We start from the raw sequence: 16357 nt of genomic DNA, 5'->3' as shown, positions 1-16357 counted from the left end.
ATCTTACAATTCTTATAGAAGCTAAATCCACTTCCAGGAGGTGTCTCAGTGGGCAATGTTCGAATCTTGCCCCTCAGAGTGGCGTTTTGTAAGCATCTAAAGCCTGCATGTTTCACTTACCCAGACCTCTCTGCTCCTCCTGTCAGCCCAGCACTCAGGAACTGGAAGGGAACACTGGTTATTCACTTGCTAACTCCCTTTGAATCCCATCTTCCTCATGTGAATTTAAGCTCTAGAAATGTAGAACTTTATTAATTTTTATGCTCTGAGCTCTTAGGACAGTGTCTGACACTTCACAGACATGGGGATATTAATAAACCATTTTACTATCTTGAAAGGTTCACCGAGACTTCCCATAACTCTGTGATTTGACATTAATTCTTTGCTGAACCTTTCTCCTCATGTGCAAAACTGAGAAAACTTATATAGCTGCCATAACTGATTACACGAGTGTGTCTACACTAGGAGGATCATTAAAAAGTTTTAAGATGGGTCTTGTGGATCAGACCTGTAGGCGGATCTCAGCTACTGAGGTGGTGAAGGCAGAAAGGCCAGCTCTAGCTTGCAGTGATTGCAAGACCAGTCAGGCCAACTTAGCATCCTGGCTCAAGACAACTAAAAGGAGGGATGGACATGAAGTGCAGTAGCAGAATATTCAACCAAGATGGCAGACGACAGGTTCAATTTCCTTTACTGAAAAAAGAAAGAAGAGTTTTAAAGGAAAACTAAACAAATACAATTAAAATTGATCCCATTAGCTATGCACTGATATGTAATGACACATATATAATCAACTTCAACCTAAATAGTAATTCAATAAGTAAGATATCACTAGCAACATTGAAGAGAAGAGGCATCATAAGCTTCTCATGGAGACATATATCTACAGCAAGAAAATATATGTCCAGTTCTAGAGAGTAATCCATCCTCTTCTCATCCAACTTTCAAGGCCTCTCCATTGTTGCTTTGCTTTGCTTGAGACAAAGACACTGGGAGCTAATCTGCTTGCTTTTGGAACAATAGACTCATGAATCCATTCTGGCCTCTTTGCCTTCATTCCCCCACTATCTCCAAGAACAAATATTTCTATTTCACTACAGATATGAAGCCATCATTATAGCTAGACTTTTCTTCCTTCCAAATCTGTTTTCTAAGCATGTAAAAGATATAGACAATAATGCATCTCTTCTTCATCCATATCTGCTGGCATAATCTGCTGCTTGCTGAGGGAAAAAAAAGCCTTCATTTAAAATTTTGCTACTCAGAGCCAAGAGGTCAAGTTCCAGATATAACCCTGTGTCCCTGGCCATTCTCCCCAGTGCCCTTGATCAATGTGTCTCTGTAGACCACAAAGGCCTGGCTTAAATGCCAGTACTGCTTCAGTACAAGAACCCCAATTAGAAACACACAATGAAGATACTGCCTTCATTTGTTGGACCTATGCAAGATCAGCAAATGTTTGACCTAATTTCAGACCCACTCCCAAGAACTCATTTTAAGGTATTTGGACCTCTCATTCTCTGGTATTATGTTTTCAAAACAGATTGGGATCAGAAAAGACTTTACTGCGAAGGAAAATTAGACCAAACATTTAACCTCCCCTATTAAGTTTGACAAAGATAACTCTATTCTACCAATTTATAAGTAAATCTTCTACCAATCACTCAAAAATAAAATAAAATTTTCTATTCAAGAAAACTGCTTTCCATTTAATGGGCATAATTATCAGCAGGATTAGAAGAGTCTTCTTTTTTACTGAACAAATTTCCTGTTTTCTTGTTATCATTCAGATCATTCTAGGGTTAGTTACCAATGACCATGCATTATACATAACATTTGTATGTACTTTCCTTGGCCAAATAGCTTAATCATATAAATTCACATTATCTCTGCATATGAATACTTTTATACAGAAAGTGTATATAAAGGAATTCGAATGTTTCTGCCCATAAGATTGTCTAATTAGTTGGGGGAAATGGAAAGGTAGGGGTAAAGCAACTGAATTATAGCATGGTCAGGCTCATGCTGATTTCCATATCAGTGTGGAAGAACTTGGAGCGGGGGGAGAAAATTGGGTAATACTTTTGAAAACCTTTAGACCTATAGAAGAAGTTGAACTGTGACTAGAAAGTACATCTGGGAAGAATGCATAAAGATTTCCAGGCAAATAAATACAAAAGTTGAGAGATTGGAAATAGAAAGATGTCATGTGTTGGAATACCATGGGACTCAAAAGCAGTGATCTGGAGCCAAACACTTGGAGTTCACAGACCATTGCCACCAGGTGATACCCATCTGTGCCTAGATCATCAGAATGGTGGCCTCATAGGATGGTCATTAGCATTAAAAGACCTCATATATGCAAACTCATAAAATAAAATTTGGTATATAGAAAATACTCTGTAGTTATAGGACTCTTTGGGTAGGATGTGATGAACAGAATGCAAACATCCAAGAGGTCTACTCCCTTCAGTGTGAATGCTGAAATGAAGGTTTCTAACAACAAGGCTCACTTCCACAAACAGCAATTCCCCTTGAAGATGAAAATGATCTACTACCCAGAGCCTCAACATGAACAAATATGTTTACAAATGAATCCAGTACCACTTTAAAATAAGGTACATAATCCTGCTCTCTCCCCCATAATGAATTTTGTAAGTAGTAATCCCTGTCTAGTAGGTTATATAGAACTCAGTTAAACAATGTCTGTCTTCTTTAACGGACATTTAACAGTCGTGCAGACTCTAAGGCTACCTTGGAAAACTTAATCCACACTTTTGTCTATCTCTGTTTTCTTTACTTCTTCAGATAGAAATTGATGGAGTGTAGAAATAGACACATATTTAGCCTTCACATTAAAACAAAGGTGTCCCAGAGCTGATCAAATTAGAAATGAATATTCTTCAAATTCATAAGCAAGAAAACTTCCTGTACTACATAAAGTTATGTTTCACATTCTTTGCTTAGACTAAATATTTAAGTCAACATAACTTTGTGTCTCTTTCTTTCAACAACAGGCTGGTTTGCTGGTAGCTGTGTAAGAAAAAGACAGTACTAAGTGTAAATTTGGCGGTGCTATTAGTACTGAAGTCAATTGTATGTGTTTAACACATTAGACTATTAGGGTAATTGTAGTTTTATGAGCCAAGTCTTTAGTTGAGCACCATCTGTATCTGCTACCTGTGCTTTCTTCCTATTCTAGACTGGTACATCCCCATGATAAGACATACAATCAAAACATATTTATACTGTTAAAATTCAGTTGGTGAGTATTCCTGTTTAGGAAGAGTGTTCCTTTGTGGTTTGTGCCTTCTGGTGGCTTATGGAAGGGGGGCACTGCATGTTTAGGGATCACTTCTTTCTGAGGCCCTGCCAGTTGAATTTAGCTAAAAAGAAAGGCAGAAGGAGTCATCACTAACCTGCTTAAAGAAGAGCGGTTGCAGCGGTCTCTTGTATCCTCTGGTTCACCTGTTCCATGCTGTTTATGTGTGCATGTTCCAACAGTATCCTATGTGTAATTATTGCAATCTGTTACTTAACATGAATATATATGCACATATAACAATATATAAGATAAATTTTATGACAGTACTCTATTTTTAATTGAAAATGGATTCTTCTCTTATGCAAAACATTCCAGCCACAGTTTCTCCTCCTCTCACTTCCCCTTATAACCTCATAATTATCTTAAATAATTACATGGAGTGTTCTTTAATCTTTTTATTAATTTATTCTAGTAAATTATTCGTGCACTTTTTTTAAACTTATGTCAAGCTGTAAAGGCATTCTTATACGTACTGATATTTGTCATATATAAATTTATATTTAGGGAGCATGCCTAGATATTCACCTACTGAGTCAGATGGCATGAAAAACTACACATTTAAATTTAATGTAATCTAATTTTTCTGCATCATAGACTTGTAAATTTGTACTGACCCAAAAACGAAAAGGACTTTTTCAAAATATGTATTATTAACAATAAATATTTTGACATAAAATATAGCAACTGTATTTCCAAATGACTGTTTATTCTCTTCTGTACTAATTTTATACTTTATGTATAACCCCATATTTATATTAAACATTTTCTCTGTAAAGTTCCTTTTTCCTTATTTATAGTATCTTTTATTCTATGGAAGTTAATTTGCTATTTTTACAATTTGTGTTATTCGATTTAAATAATCATAGTTTGGCTAGTATTTTAATTTTACAAAGACCATCGATAATTTAAGTTTAAAACAAGTTTTTGGTTTTCATTGTATTCACCCTTTTTATTTCAAAAATAGTTCCCCATCCATAAACCTAATAGAATATGAAATGAATATGTGTAAAGCAATAGCTACTGACTTAGTCATCTTGAAGTCAGCTCTGTGCTCCTCAGATGATAACTAAATGGGTTTGACAGTTGTATCCTGGCAGAAGAGAAATAATTTCCATATTGCAGAAAGAAGTGCTATGGACAAAGCTTAAGTCCAAGTGGATCAAGGGCCTCCACATCAAACCAGATACACTCAAACTAATAGAAGAAAAGTGGGGAAGCATCTCGAACACATGGGCACTGGAGAAAATTTCCTGAACAAAACACCAATGGCTTATGCTCTAAGATCAAGAATCGACAAATGGGATCTCATAAAACTGCAAAGCTTCTGTAAGGCAAAAGGACACTGTGGTTAGGGACAAACGGCAACCAACAGATTGGGAAAAGATCTTTACCAATCCTACAACAGATAGAGGCCTTATATCCAAAAATATACAAAGAACTCAAAAGTTAGACCAAGGGAGACAAATAACCCTATTAAAAATGGGGTTCAGAGCTAAACAAAGAATTCACAGCTGAGGAATGCCGAATGGCTGAAAATCACCTAAAGAAATGTTCAACATTTTTAGTCATAAGGGAAATGCAAATCAAAACAACCCTGAGATTTCACCACACCAGTGAGAATGGCTAAGATCAAAAACTCAGGTGACAGCAAATGCTGGCGAGGATGCGGAGAAAGAGGAACACTCCTCCATTGTTGGTGGGGTTGCAGACTGGTACAACCATTCTGGAAATCAGTCTGGAGGTTTCTCAGAAAATTGGACATTGAACTGCCTGAGGATCCAGCTATACCTCTCTTGGGCATATACCCAAAAGATGCCCCAACATATAAAAAAGACACGTGCTCCACTATGTTCATCGCAGCCTTATTTATAATAGCCAGAAGCTGGAAAGAACCCAGATGCCCTTCAACAGAGGAATGGATACAGAAAATGTGGTACATCTACACAATGGAATATTACTCAGCTATCAAAAACAACGACTTTATGAAATTCGTAGGCAAATGGTTGGAACTGGAAAATATCATTCTGAGTGAGCTAACCCAATCACAGAAAGACATACATGGTATGCACTCACTGATAAGTGGCTATTAGCCCAAATGCTTGAATTACCCTAGTGGCCTAGAACAAATGAAACTCAAGACGGATGATCAAAATGTGAAGGCTTCACTCCTTCTTTAAAAGGGGAACAAGAATACCCTTGGCAGGGAAGAGAGAGGCAAAGATTAAAACAGAGACTGAAGGAACACCCATTCAGAGCCTGCCCCACATGTGGCCCATACATATAGAGCCACCCAATTAGACAAGATGGATGAAGCAAAGAAGTGCAGACCGACAGGAGCCGGATGTAGATCGAACCTGAGAGACACAGCCAGAATACAGCAAATACAGAGGCGAATGCCAGCAGCAAACCACTGAACTGAGAACGGGACCCCCATTGAAGGAATCAGAGAATGAACTGGAAGAGCTTGAAGGGGCTTGAGACTCCATATGTACAACAATGCCAAGCAACCAGAGCTTCCAGGGACTAAGCCACTACCTAAAGACTATACATGGACTGACCCTGGACTCTGACCTCATAGGTAGCAATGAATATCCTAGTAAGAGCACCAGTGGAAGGAGAAGCCCTGGGTCCTGCTAAGACTGAACCCCCAGTGAACTAGACTGTCGGGGGAGGCGGCAATGGGGGAAGGTGGGGAGGGAACACCCATAAGGAAGGGGGGAAGGAAGGGATGTTTGCCAAATGTACATAAGAAATACTCAAGTTAATAAAAAAAAATACTGAAAATAAAAAAAAAAAATGGGGTTCAGAGCTAAACAAAGAATTCACAGCTGAGGAATGCCAAATGGCCGAGAAACACCTAAAGAAATGTTCAACATCGTTAGTCATAAGGGAAATGCAAATCAAAACAACCCTGAGATTTCACCTCACACCAGTGAGAATGGCTAAGATCAAAAACTCAGGTGACAGCAAATGCTGGCGAGGATGTGGAGAAAGGGGAACACTCCTCCATTGTTGGTGGGATTGTAGACTGGTACAACCATTCTGGAAATCAGTCTGGAGGTTCCTCAGAAAATTGGACATTGAACTACCTGAGGACCCAGCTATACCTCTCTTGGGCATATACCCAAAAGATGCCCCAACATATAACAAAGACACATGCTCTACTATGTTCATAGCACCCTTATTTATAATAGCCAGAAACTGGAAAAGAACCCAGATGCCCTTCAACAGAGGAATGGATACAGAAAATCCAACAATGACTTTATGAAATTCATAGGCAAATGGATGGAACTGGAAAATATCATCCTGAGTGAGGTAACCCAATCACAGAAAAACACACATGGTATGCACTCATTGAAAAGTGGCTATTAGCCCAAATGCTTGAATTACCCTAAATGCACAGAACACATGAAACTCAAGAAGGATGACCAAAATGTGAATGCTTCACTCCTTCTTTAAAAGGGAAACAAGAATACCCTTGGAATAGGGAGGCAAAGTTTAGAACAGAGGCAGAAGGAACACCCATTCAGAGCCTGCCCCACATGTGGCCCATACTTATACAGCCACCAAACTAGATAAGATGGATGAAGCAAAGAAGTGCAGGCCGACAGGAACCGGATGTAGATCGATCCTGAGAGACACAGCCAGAATACAGCAAATACAGAGGCGAATGCCAGCAGCAAACCACTGAACTGAGAACGGGACCCCAGTTGAAGGAATCAGAGAAAGGACTGGAAGAGCTTGAAGGGGCTCGAGACCCCATATGAACAACAATGCCAACCAACCAGAGCTTCCAGGGACTAAGCCACTACCCAAAGACTATACATGGACTGACCCTGGACTCCAACCTCATAGGTAGCAATGAATAGCCTAGTAAGGGCACCAGTGGAAGGGGAAGCCCTTGGTCCTGCCAAGACTGAACCCCCAGTGAACGTGATTGTTGGGGTCACCATGGTAATGGGGGGAGGATGGGGAGGGGAACACCAATATAGAAGGGGAGGGGGAGGGTTTAGGGGGATGTTGGCCCAGAAACCGGGAAGGGGAATAACAATCGAAATGCAAATAAGAAATACTCAAGTTAATAAAGATAACAAAAGAAATCACATGTCCATAAACTATATAACCACATCGTCAAGAGTTCAAATTATTGAGTCAAGAGTATCAACTAGAGTATAAAATTCTTTAACCTGTTATTTTAATGGTTTTTTTTTTTAAGCCTAGAACATAAAAATATGTTTGGAGTCCAAAAAAAAAAAAGAAGTGCTATGGAGAAGGCTAATGACAACATATCTGTCTCAAGAAGGAAGTACTTGCACTCAGTAAGGCAGAACAGAGATGATTACTGAAGGGAAGAAAGGATGGCATGTGTGTGTGTGTGTGTGTGTGTGTGTGTGTGTGTGTGTGTGTGTGTGTGTGTGTGTGTGTGTGTAAAGTAATATACTTTTAAGTAGAAAATATTCTCCAGAAATATAATTTGTATATCCCAGCAGCTAATCATGTTTATCAGTTTGATTGCTATTGGAATCAGCTAGAAAGGAAATAAAAGAATCATTTGTTACCATTGCAAACAAAAATAATCATAAATATACAAACAAGATGGGATTATGCAGGAGGAAGAGTGCTGTGCTAAATTCCCAACTCAGCTGCTGTCTGTCACAATCAACTCTGGCCCAAGAAAGAAGTAAGTGATGCAGGGCCCCATTTTCTACCTTGAAATAGCATTTGGGACATGCAGATTTGTAAAAGTTAGGTCTGGCTCTTCCTCCCAGCCCCATGTTCCTAGAAATAAGACTCAGACTCAAAATATATTTACAAATACCTTTGTCATAGGTTCTTCTATGACTAGATCATAACTTAAATTACCCATTTATTCTAATCTACATTCTGCCATGTGGCTGGTTACCTGTGCTCAAGTACCCTCTGTCTGTACTCAAATCTTCCCTAGAGAATCTCCTGAAACTCTCTCTATCCCAGAATCCTTTCTGCCTCCCGGATATCCCTCTTTCTATTCTATGGCCCTTTCCTGTAGGCCACTGTTTCTTTTTTTTAATTGATAGTGATGCATCCATGCAATACACAAGATATTCTCTCTACACAGATTCATCAATATCAACTTTTCGCTGTGAAATCCTTCCTTTCTAACTAGGAAGCCATTTAATGTTCAGTGAGTACTTAAAATGTACGTACCACTGTACAGTGTTCCCATTCTGCTCACGGGAATTTTTGCCAATGCATAGAAACCCAAACATGAAGGAAGAACATGATACAAGCATAATTGTACATTATAACTCATTTTGGAAAGAAATAACATTTTTGTCTTATATGAAAATAACTTTTTTTTAACCAAAATGTAATTTATTGCTTATATTTAAATAAAATCTTTACCTTTGATAGTGCCAATTAGTACCCTGACAATAAATTTATTTTCTGAGAAATGTGTAGAAGGGATTCATCTTCTGACACTGAACAGTCCTAAAGCAACTGCTGACAATAGCCTGTTTTCTTCCAGAGACACTGCTCAGCAACCTCCTTCATTTTATTACTAAAGGAAACGAATCACTGTGGAGAAGAATGCCAAGGTCTAGACTGTGAGGCTCCTCCTTCCTAGTGCTCACAAGCTATTTTATCATCCATGCCTTGACATTTGCTGCAGTAAGAACTGTGAACAAATCACTACACCAAACAGTGATCTCAGTCACCCCTACTGTTTTCCATAAACATTTCTGTCTGGGGGGAATAGACCCAAGGTATGAAACTGCCCCCGACAGAATAACGAACTTCCCAATTTGGGAAAGAAAAACTCATTGCATTTCTCTGGGCTACAAATATTTCTTTTTTCCCTAAATTCAGTAAGCAGAGAAAATAACGAGATTTTTGTTGTCTGCTTCTTATTATTACATTTCTCCTGAGGCATTTGAGTCCAATTCATGATCAATCTGAGAAATTTAATGTTTTTTATAATCAAAATGCCATAATTCCACATACTAACTAGCCACAGCAAATATAAAGATATGTAGTCAACTCACCAGCATTTAACCCTCACCAAACTTTCAAAGCCCAGGCCCTAATGTTATTACTACTAAGACAAAGAATCTATCTGTAGGTAGGGCTAGGCATCGTTTTCTCTCTAGCCCATTTCTCCATTCTCTCCACCAATCACAATCTCAGGACCTCAGGACCATCTCAGGACCTTCTCCAGGATAGTTATAAGCACAAAGGGTCTGCTTTTGAAACTGGCAGGCTTCCCTCAGTCCTAATGCATCAAATTACACTAGAGAGCTATAAAGATATGAATTAAACTTTTTACTACTTCCTTTATTAGCTACAAGACTTGAAACAAAATATTAAACATTACACATCTCAGTTTCCTCCTTACTAACAGCTGAAACATTTATGTCTGGGGGGGAATGCTATGACTTTGACATTTGAAATGTCAGATAGTAAATATAGTGCCTAGTAGGCCTTTGTCTCTGACTTAGGTTCCTGAAAGATAAGCTCCCAACAACCCTTACTCCTTGATCCTCACTCAGAAATGTACAGCCTTGATTATCTACTTTCTATGATATGACTAACTGCTGATTTTGACTTCTGTAGCCTGCTTATGCAAACATTCAAGGACTAATTTGAGATTGTGTTGACCGTCTAATCATAGCAAATTTAATTCAATAAGATAGCTCTTGTGGTTTTCACCTTTAAAAGCCCTTCTCTCACCCACCTGTGGGCAGTACATCTCTGATTTGGGATAGATACTGTGGCTATGCTGGCAGTTTAATGAATTTGACTAATTATAACCTGAATTAAGTCTGATGGTCTTTTCTTAGAACATAACAAGTTCTTTGAAATTTTTAATTCTCTTTGCACTTATATTGCATAACTTAAACAAATTTGTAACATCTTTGAAAGCAAACACTGAATTTTTATATTGGATAATGAACTCAATATAAAAGACCAATATAGATGACTGTAGATGTAGATGACATGTAGATGATGGACAATCAGTCATTTGGAAAAGGATCTGTAAAGACTACTTATAAGCTATTGTCTAGGAGAAGAAATAAAACGTAATGTTTACAAATAATATACACACAAGACAGAAACAAGCCATGGAATACAGAGACTACAGGATTATCTCCCATGGTGAATAGATTGTATGAAAAACAAGCAATTGGGATGACAGAGCATATTTTAATAAAAGAGAATAAGTTTATTCTCCATGAAATGTAAGAGTGAATATTAGAACTGAACCGGTCCCACAGCTCCCTGCACACAAATCCCATATGGGAGAAAGCTAAACGACCAGAAGTGCAGACAATCCTGAGTGCTCAGTGGAGACTGCCACTTCTGCCCACTTCTGCTCACATTTGTGGCCCAAGAGGAACCTGCATAGGGACCTCTGGATGCAGGAATATAGAAGCAGTCAGCAGCAGGAAACTACTGGTTTCTACCAATGCCCAAAACTGAACTGAACCTGTCTCACAGCTCCCTACACTCAAATCCTGTGAGGGAGAGAGCTGGACCTTCAAAAGTATAGATAATCCTGAGAACTCAGAGGAAACAACTACTTTCTGCCCACATTACAGACCCAAGAGGAAACCATCTAGTGACAACTGTGCCCTCTGGGCACAGGGACCTAAAAGCAGTCAGAAGCAGGAACCTTTAGGTTTCTGCCTGGGCTGAAAGCTGAAAGCCAGTCTCCAGCAGTACCTATACACCTGAGAGCAGAGGTAAGACCAATTTTTCTGCCCAAAGCAACCTGTCTGGAGGCTTCAGGTCACAAAAGCCAAAGAGCAGCTCTCTGTTCCCAGATCTTGCTGAAAAAGAACAGGTCTACAGGAGGGTCAAGCCACTCTCAGAGACAACAAAACAAGCTAACACCAGAGACAACCTGATGGCGAGGGACGAATGCAGGAACTCAAGCAACAGAAATCAAGACTACTTGGCATCATCAGAGCCCGGTTCTCACACCAAAGCAAATACTGGTTATCCAAACACATCAGAAAAGCAAGATTTGGATTCAAAATCATATGTTGTGATAATGATAGAACTTTAGGAGATAAATAACTCTCTTAAAGAAATACAGGGCAACACAAGGAATCAGGTAGAAGCCCTTAAAGAGGAAACACAAAATACCCTTAAAGAATTACAGGGAAACACAACCAAACGAGTCAAGTAAATGAACAAAACCATTCAGGATATAAAAATGGAAATAGAAACAATAAAGAAATCACAAACAGAGATAACTATGGAGACAGAAAACCTAGTAAAGAGATCAGGAGTCATAGATGCAAGGATCACCAACAGAATACAGGAGATAGAACAGAGAATCTCAGCGGCAGAAGATACCATAGATAATATCGACACAATCATCAAACATAATAAAAAAACACAAAAAACTCCTAGACCACAAGATCCACGAAACACAGGACACAATGAGAAGATCAAACCTAAGGATAATAGATTCAGAAGAGAGTGAAAACTCCCAACTTAAAGGGCCAGTAAATATTTTCAACAAAATTATAGAAGAAAACTTCACTAACATAAAGATAGAGATGCCCATAAACATATAAGACGCCTACAGAACTCCAAATAGACTGGACCAGAAAAGAAACTTCTTTTGTCACATAATAGTCAAAACACCAAATGAACAAAACAAGGAAAGAAAGTAAGGGAAAAAGGTCAAGTAACATATAAAGGCAGACCTATCAGAATCACACCAGACTTTTCGCCAGAAACTATGAAAGCCAGAAGATCCTGGACTGATGTCATACAGACCCTAAGAGAACACAAATGCCAGCCCAGGTTACTGTATCCTGCAAAACTCTCAATTAACATAGATGGAGAAACCAAGATATTCCATGACAAAACCAAATTTACACAATATCTTTCTACAAATCCAGCAATGCAAAGGATAATAGATGGAAAATTTCAACACAAGGGGGGAAGCTACACCCTAAAAAAAGCAAGAAAGTAATCTCCTTGCTAGGAAACCAAAAGAAGAATGACACACAAACATAATTTCACCTCTAACAACAAAAATAATAGGAAACAACAATCACAACAATTCCTTAATGTATCTTAACATCAACGGACTCAATTACCCAATAAAAAGATATAGATTAACAGACTGGATATAGAAAGAGGACCCAGCATTTTGCTGCATAAAGGAAACACACCTCAGAGACAAAGACAGACACTACATCAAAGGAAAAGGCTGGAAAACAACTTTCTAAGCAAATGGTCTGAAGAAACAAGCTGGAGTAGCCATTCTAATATCGAATAAAATCGACTTTCAACCAAAAACCATCAAAAAAGATAAGGAAGGACACTTCATATTAATCAAAGGAAAAATCCACCAATATTGAATCTCAATCCTAAATATCTATGCTCCAAATGCAAGGGCACCTACATTCATAAAAGAAACCTTATTAAACCTCAAGGCACACATAGCACCTCACACAATAATAGTAGGAGATTTGAACACCCCACTCTCATAAATGGACAGATCATGGAAACAGAAAGTAAACAGAGATATAAAGAAACTGACAGAAGTTTTCAACCAAATGGACTTAACAGATATTCATAGAACATTTCATCCTAAAACAAAAGAATATGTGTTATTTTCTGCACCTCATGGCACATTCTCTATAATTGACCATATAATTGGTCACAAAACAGGCCTCAACAATTAAAAGAAGATTGAAATAATCCCATGAATCCTATAGGAACACCATGGACTAACAACAACAACAATCAATAACAACAAAAAGTGACAGAAAGCCCACATATACATGGAAGTTGAACAACGCTCTACTCAATGATAACTTGGTCAAGGAAGAAATAAAGAAAGAAATTAAAGACTTTTTAGAATTTAATGAAAGGAAAGCACAACATACCCAAACTTATGGGACACAATGAAAGCAGTGCTAAGAGGAAAACTAATGACTCTGAGTGTCTCCAAAAAGAAACAGGAGATAGCATACATTAGCAGTTTGACAGCACACCTAAAAGCTCTAGAACTAAAAGAAGGAAATACACCCAAGAAGGCAGGAGATAATCAAACTTAGGGCTGAAATCGACCAAGTAGAAACAAAAAGGACTATACAAAGAATCAACAAAACCAGGAGCTGGTTCTTTGAGAAAATCAACAAGATAGATAAATCCTTAGCAAAACTAACCATAGGCACAGAGGGAGTATCCAAATTAACAAAAATCAGAAATGAAAAGGGAGACATAACAACAGAATGAGGAAATTCAAAAAATCATCAAATCCTATTATAAAAGCCTATACTCAAAAAAACAGGAAAATCTGAAGGAAATGGACAGTTTTCTAGATAGATACCCAGTACCAAAGTTAAATCAAGAACAAATAAACCATGTAAACAACCCCATAACTCCTAAAGAAATAGAAGCAGTCATTAAAAGTCTACAACCAGTGGTCCGGACTGCGGCCTGATCTGAACAGCTCAAACAACTCCCTGCACCCAAATCCCATGGGAGGAAGAGTTAGACATTCAGAGGGGCAGACACTCCTGGGAAACCAGAGGAGACAACTCTCTGCCCATATTTCTGACTCTAGAGGAAAACACCTAGCGCTACCTGGGCCCCTTGTGCACAGGGACCCAGGAGCAGCAGGGGCAGGGCCCTCACGGAGAGCAGAGGGCCACCCCAAGAAGCAACTTCAGGCCCAAGACCAACTTTTCTACTCCAAGTGACCTGTCTAGTAGACTCAGGACACACAAAGGCAAAATTCCACTGGAACCAGACACTTCCATTTTCTAGCTGGTGCCTGAACCTCGCTGATCCTGGCCCATAGCTCCCTGCTCCCAAACCCCATGGGAAAGAGAGCTGATTGCCCAGAAGTATGGGTAATCCTGAGATTTCAAGGCAGGAGAGGAGACTGCCACTTCAGCCCACCTTGGCCCACATCCCTGGCCCAAGAGGAAACTGTATAGTGTCTATGGAAACAGGAAGATAGGAGCAGTCCAGCTGTAGGAGGCCCATGGTCCAGACTGTGCCCGGATCTGAACTGAACCACTCAAACTGCTCCCTGCACCCACATCCAGAGTTGGGGAGAGCAAGACCTTCAGATGGGCAGACACTCCTGGGAAATCAGAGGAGACTACTCTCTGTCCACATTCCTGACCCAAGAGGAAAACGCCTTGTGCCATCTGTGCCCCCTGTGCACAGAGACCTAGGAGAAGTAGGGGTAAGGACCTTCTAGTTCCCACCCTCAGGGACAGCTGAGAGCCAGCGGACAGGAACAATGACACACCTGAGAGCAGAACACTCTGTTCCCATAACTGGCTCAGAGAAGTCATGAAAACAGGTCTACAGCACTCCTGACACACAGGCCTACAGGATGGTCAAGCCACTGTCAGAAACAGCTAGACAAGGTAACACCAGAAAAAAACCTGATGGCGAGAGGCAAGCTCAGGAACCTAAGCAACAGGAACCAAAACCACATGGCATCATCAGAGCCCAATTCTCCTACCAAAGAAAACATGGAATATCCAAACACACCAGAAAAACAAGACCTAGATTTAAAATCACATTTTATCATGATGATGGAGGACTTTAAGAAGGTCATAAATAAAAAGAATACTCCTCCATTGTTGGTGGGATTGCAGACTGGTAAAAACATTCTGGAAATCAGTCTGGAGATTCCTCAGAAAATTGGACATTGTTATTTATAATAGCCAGAAGCTGGAAAGAACCCAAATGCTCTTCAACAGAGGAATGGATTCAAAAAATGTGGTACATCTACACAATGGAGTACCACTCATCTATCAAAAACAATGACTTCATGAAATTCATAGGCAAATGGAATGAACTAGAAAATAACATCCTGAGTGAGGTAACCCAATCACAGAAAAACACACATGGTATACACTCATTGATAAGTGGATATTAGCCAAAATTCTTGAATTACCCAAGATACAATCTGCAGACCACAGGAAAGTCATTCTGGATGACCAAAATGCTGATGCTTCCACTCCTCCTTAAAACTGGAAAAAAATATCCATAAGAAAGTATATGGAAGCAAAGTTTAGAGCTACTTAAGGAATGGCCATTCTGAGCCTGCCCCACATGTGGCATATATATATATATATATATATATATATATATATATATATCCACCAAAACTATATAAGATTGATGAAACTAAAAAATTCGTGCTGAAAGGGACTGGATGTAGAGCTCTCCTGAGAGACACATCCAGAGCATGTCCAATACAGAGGTCAATGCTAGCAGCAAACCACCAAACTGAGAATAGGACCCCCTTTGGGGAGAAGAGGAGGTATTGAAAGAGTTGAAGGAGCTTGCAACCTCATAAAAACAACAATGCCAACCAACCAGAGCTTCCAGGGACTACACCACTACCAAAAGACTATACATGGACTGACCCGGGTCTCCAACTGCATATGTAGCAGAGAATAGCGTTGTTGGGGCATCAGTGAAAGGGGAAGCCCTTGATCCTGCCCCAGTGCAGGGGAATATTGGGGGAGGCAATAAGGGGGATGTATAGGGAGAATACCTGCATGGGGGGAGGGCAAGGGGAGGGAATGGGGGCTTATGGACAGGAAACTGGGAAGGGGAATAACATTTGAAATGTAAGTAAAGAAATATATCTAATAAAAATTAAAAAAAAATAACATCCTGAGTGAGGTAACCCAATCACAGAAAAACACACATGGTGTGCACTCATTGATAAGTGGATATTAACCCAAAAGTTTGAATTACCCAAAATACAATCCACAGACCACATAAAGTTCAAGAAAAAGGATGACAAAAGTGTGGATGCTTCACTCCTTCTTAAAGGGGGGAACAAAAATATCCATAGGAGGAGATATGGAGGCAAATTTCGGAGCAAAGACTGAAGGAATGGCCATTCAGAGTCTCCCCACATGGGGATCCAGCCCATATATACAGCCATCAAAACTAGATAAGATTGATGAAGTTAAGAAATGCATGCTGTGGGAAAAGATCTTTACCAATCCTACAACAGATAGAGGCCTTATATCCAAAATATAC

The 16357-nt window shown here is 39.3% G+C and overlaps 2 protein-coding genes across 2 annotated transcripts in view; both read right to left on the bottom strand.

The window, feature by feature from the left end:
- Window positions 1-2275, bottom strand: part of LOC116894774 (cytochrome P450 2C13, male-specific-like) — a 59039-nt gene extending 56764 nt beyond the window's left edge. Inside the window, 1 exon segment of the mRNA XM_032896429.1 lies at window positions 2222-2275. Within this exon segment, the coding sequence (XP_032752320.1) occupies window positions 2222-2275 (54 nt within the window).
- Window positions 1-16357, bottom strand: part of Utrn (utrophin) — a 593945-nt gene that overhangs the window by 303545 nt on the left and 274043 nt on the right.

Source organism: Rattus rattus, chromosome 2 (genome assembly GCF_011064425.1).
Source record: "Rattus rattus isolate New Zealand chromosome 2, Rrattus_CSIRO_v1, whole genome shotgun sequence".
NCBI lineage: Eukaryota > Metazoa > Chordata > Mammalia > Rodentia > Muridae > Rattus > Rattus rattus.
Note: the sequence above shows the minus strand (reverse complement) of the source record. Positions and strands in the feature narration are given on the sequence as shown.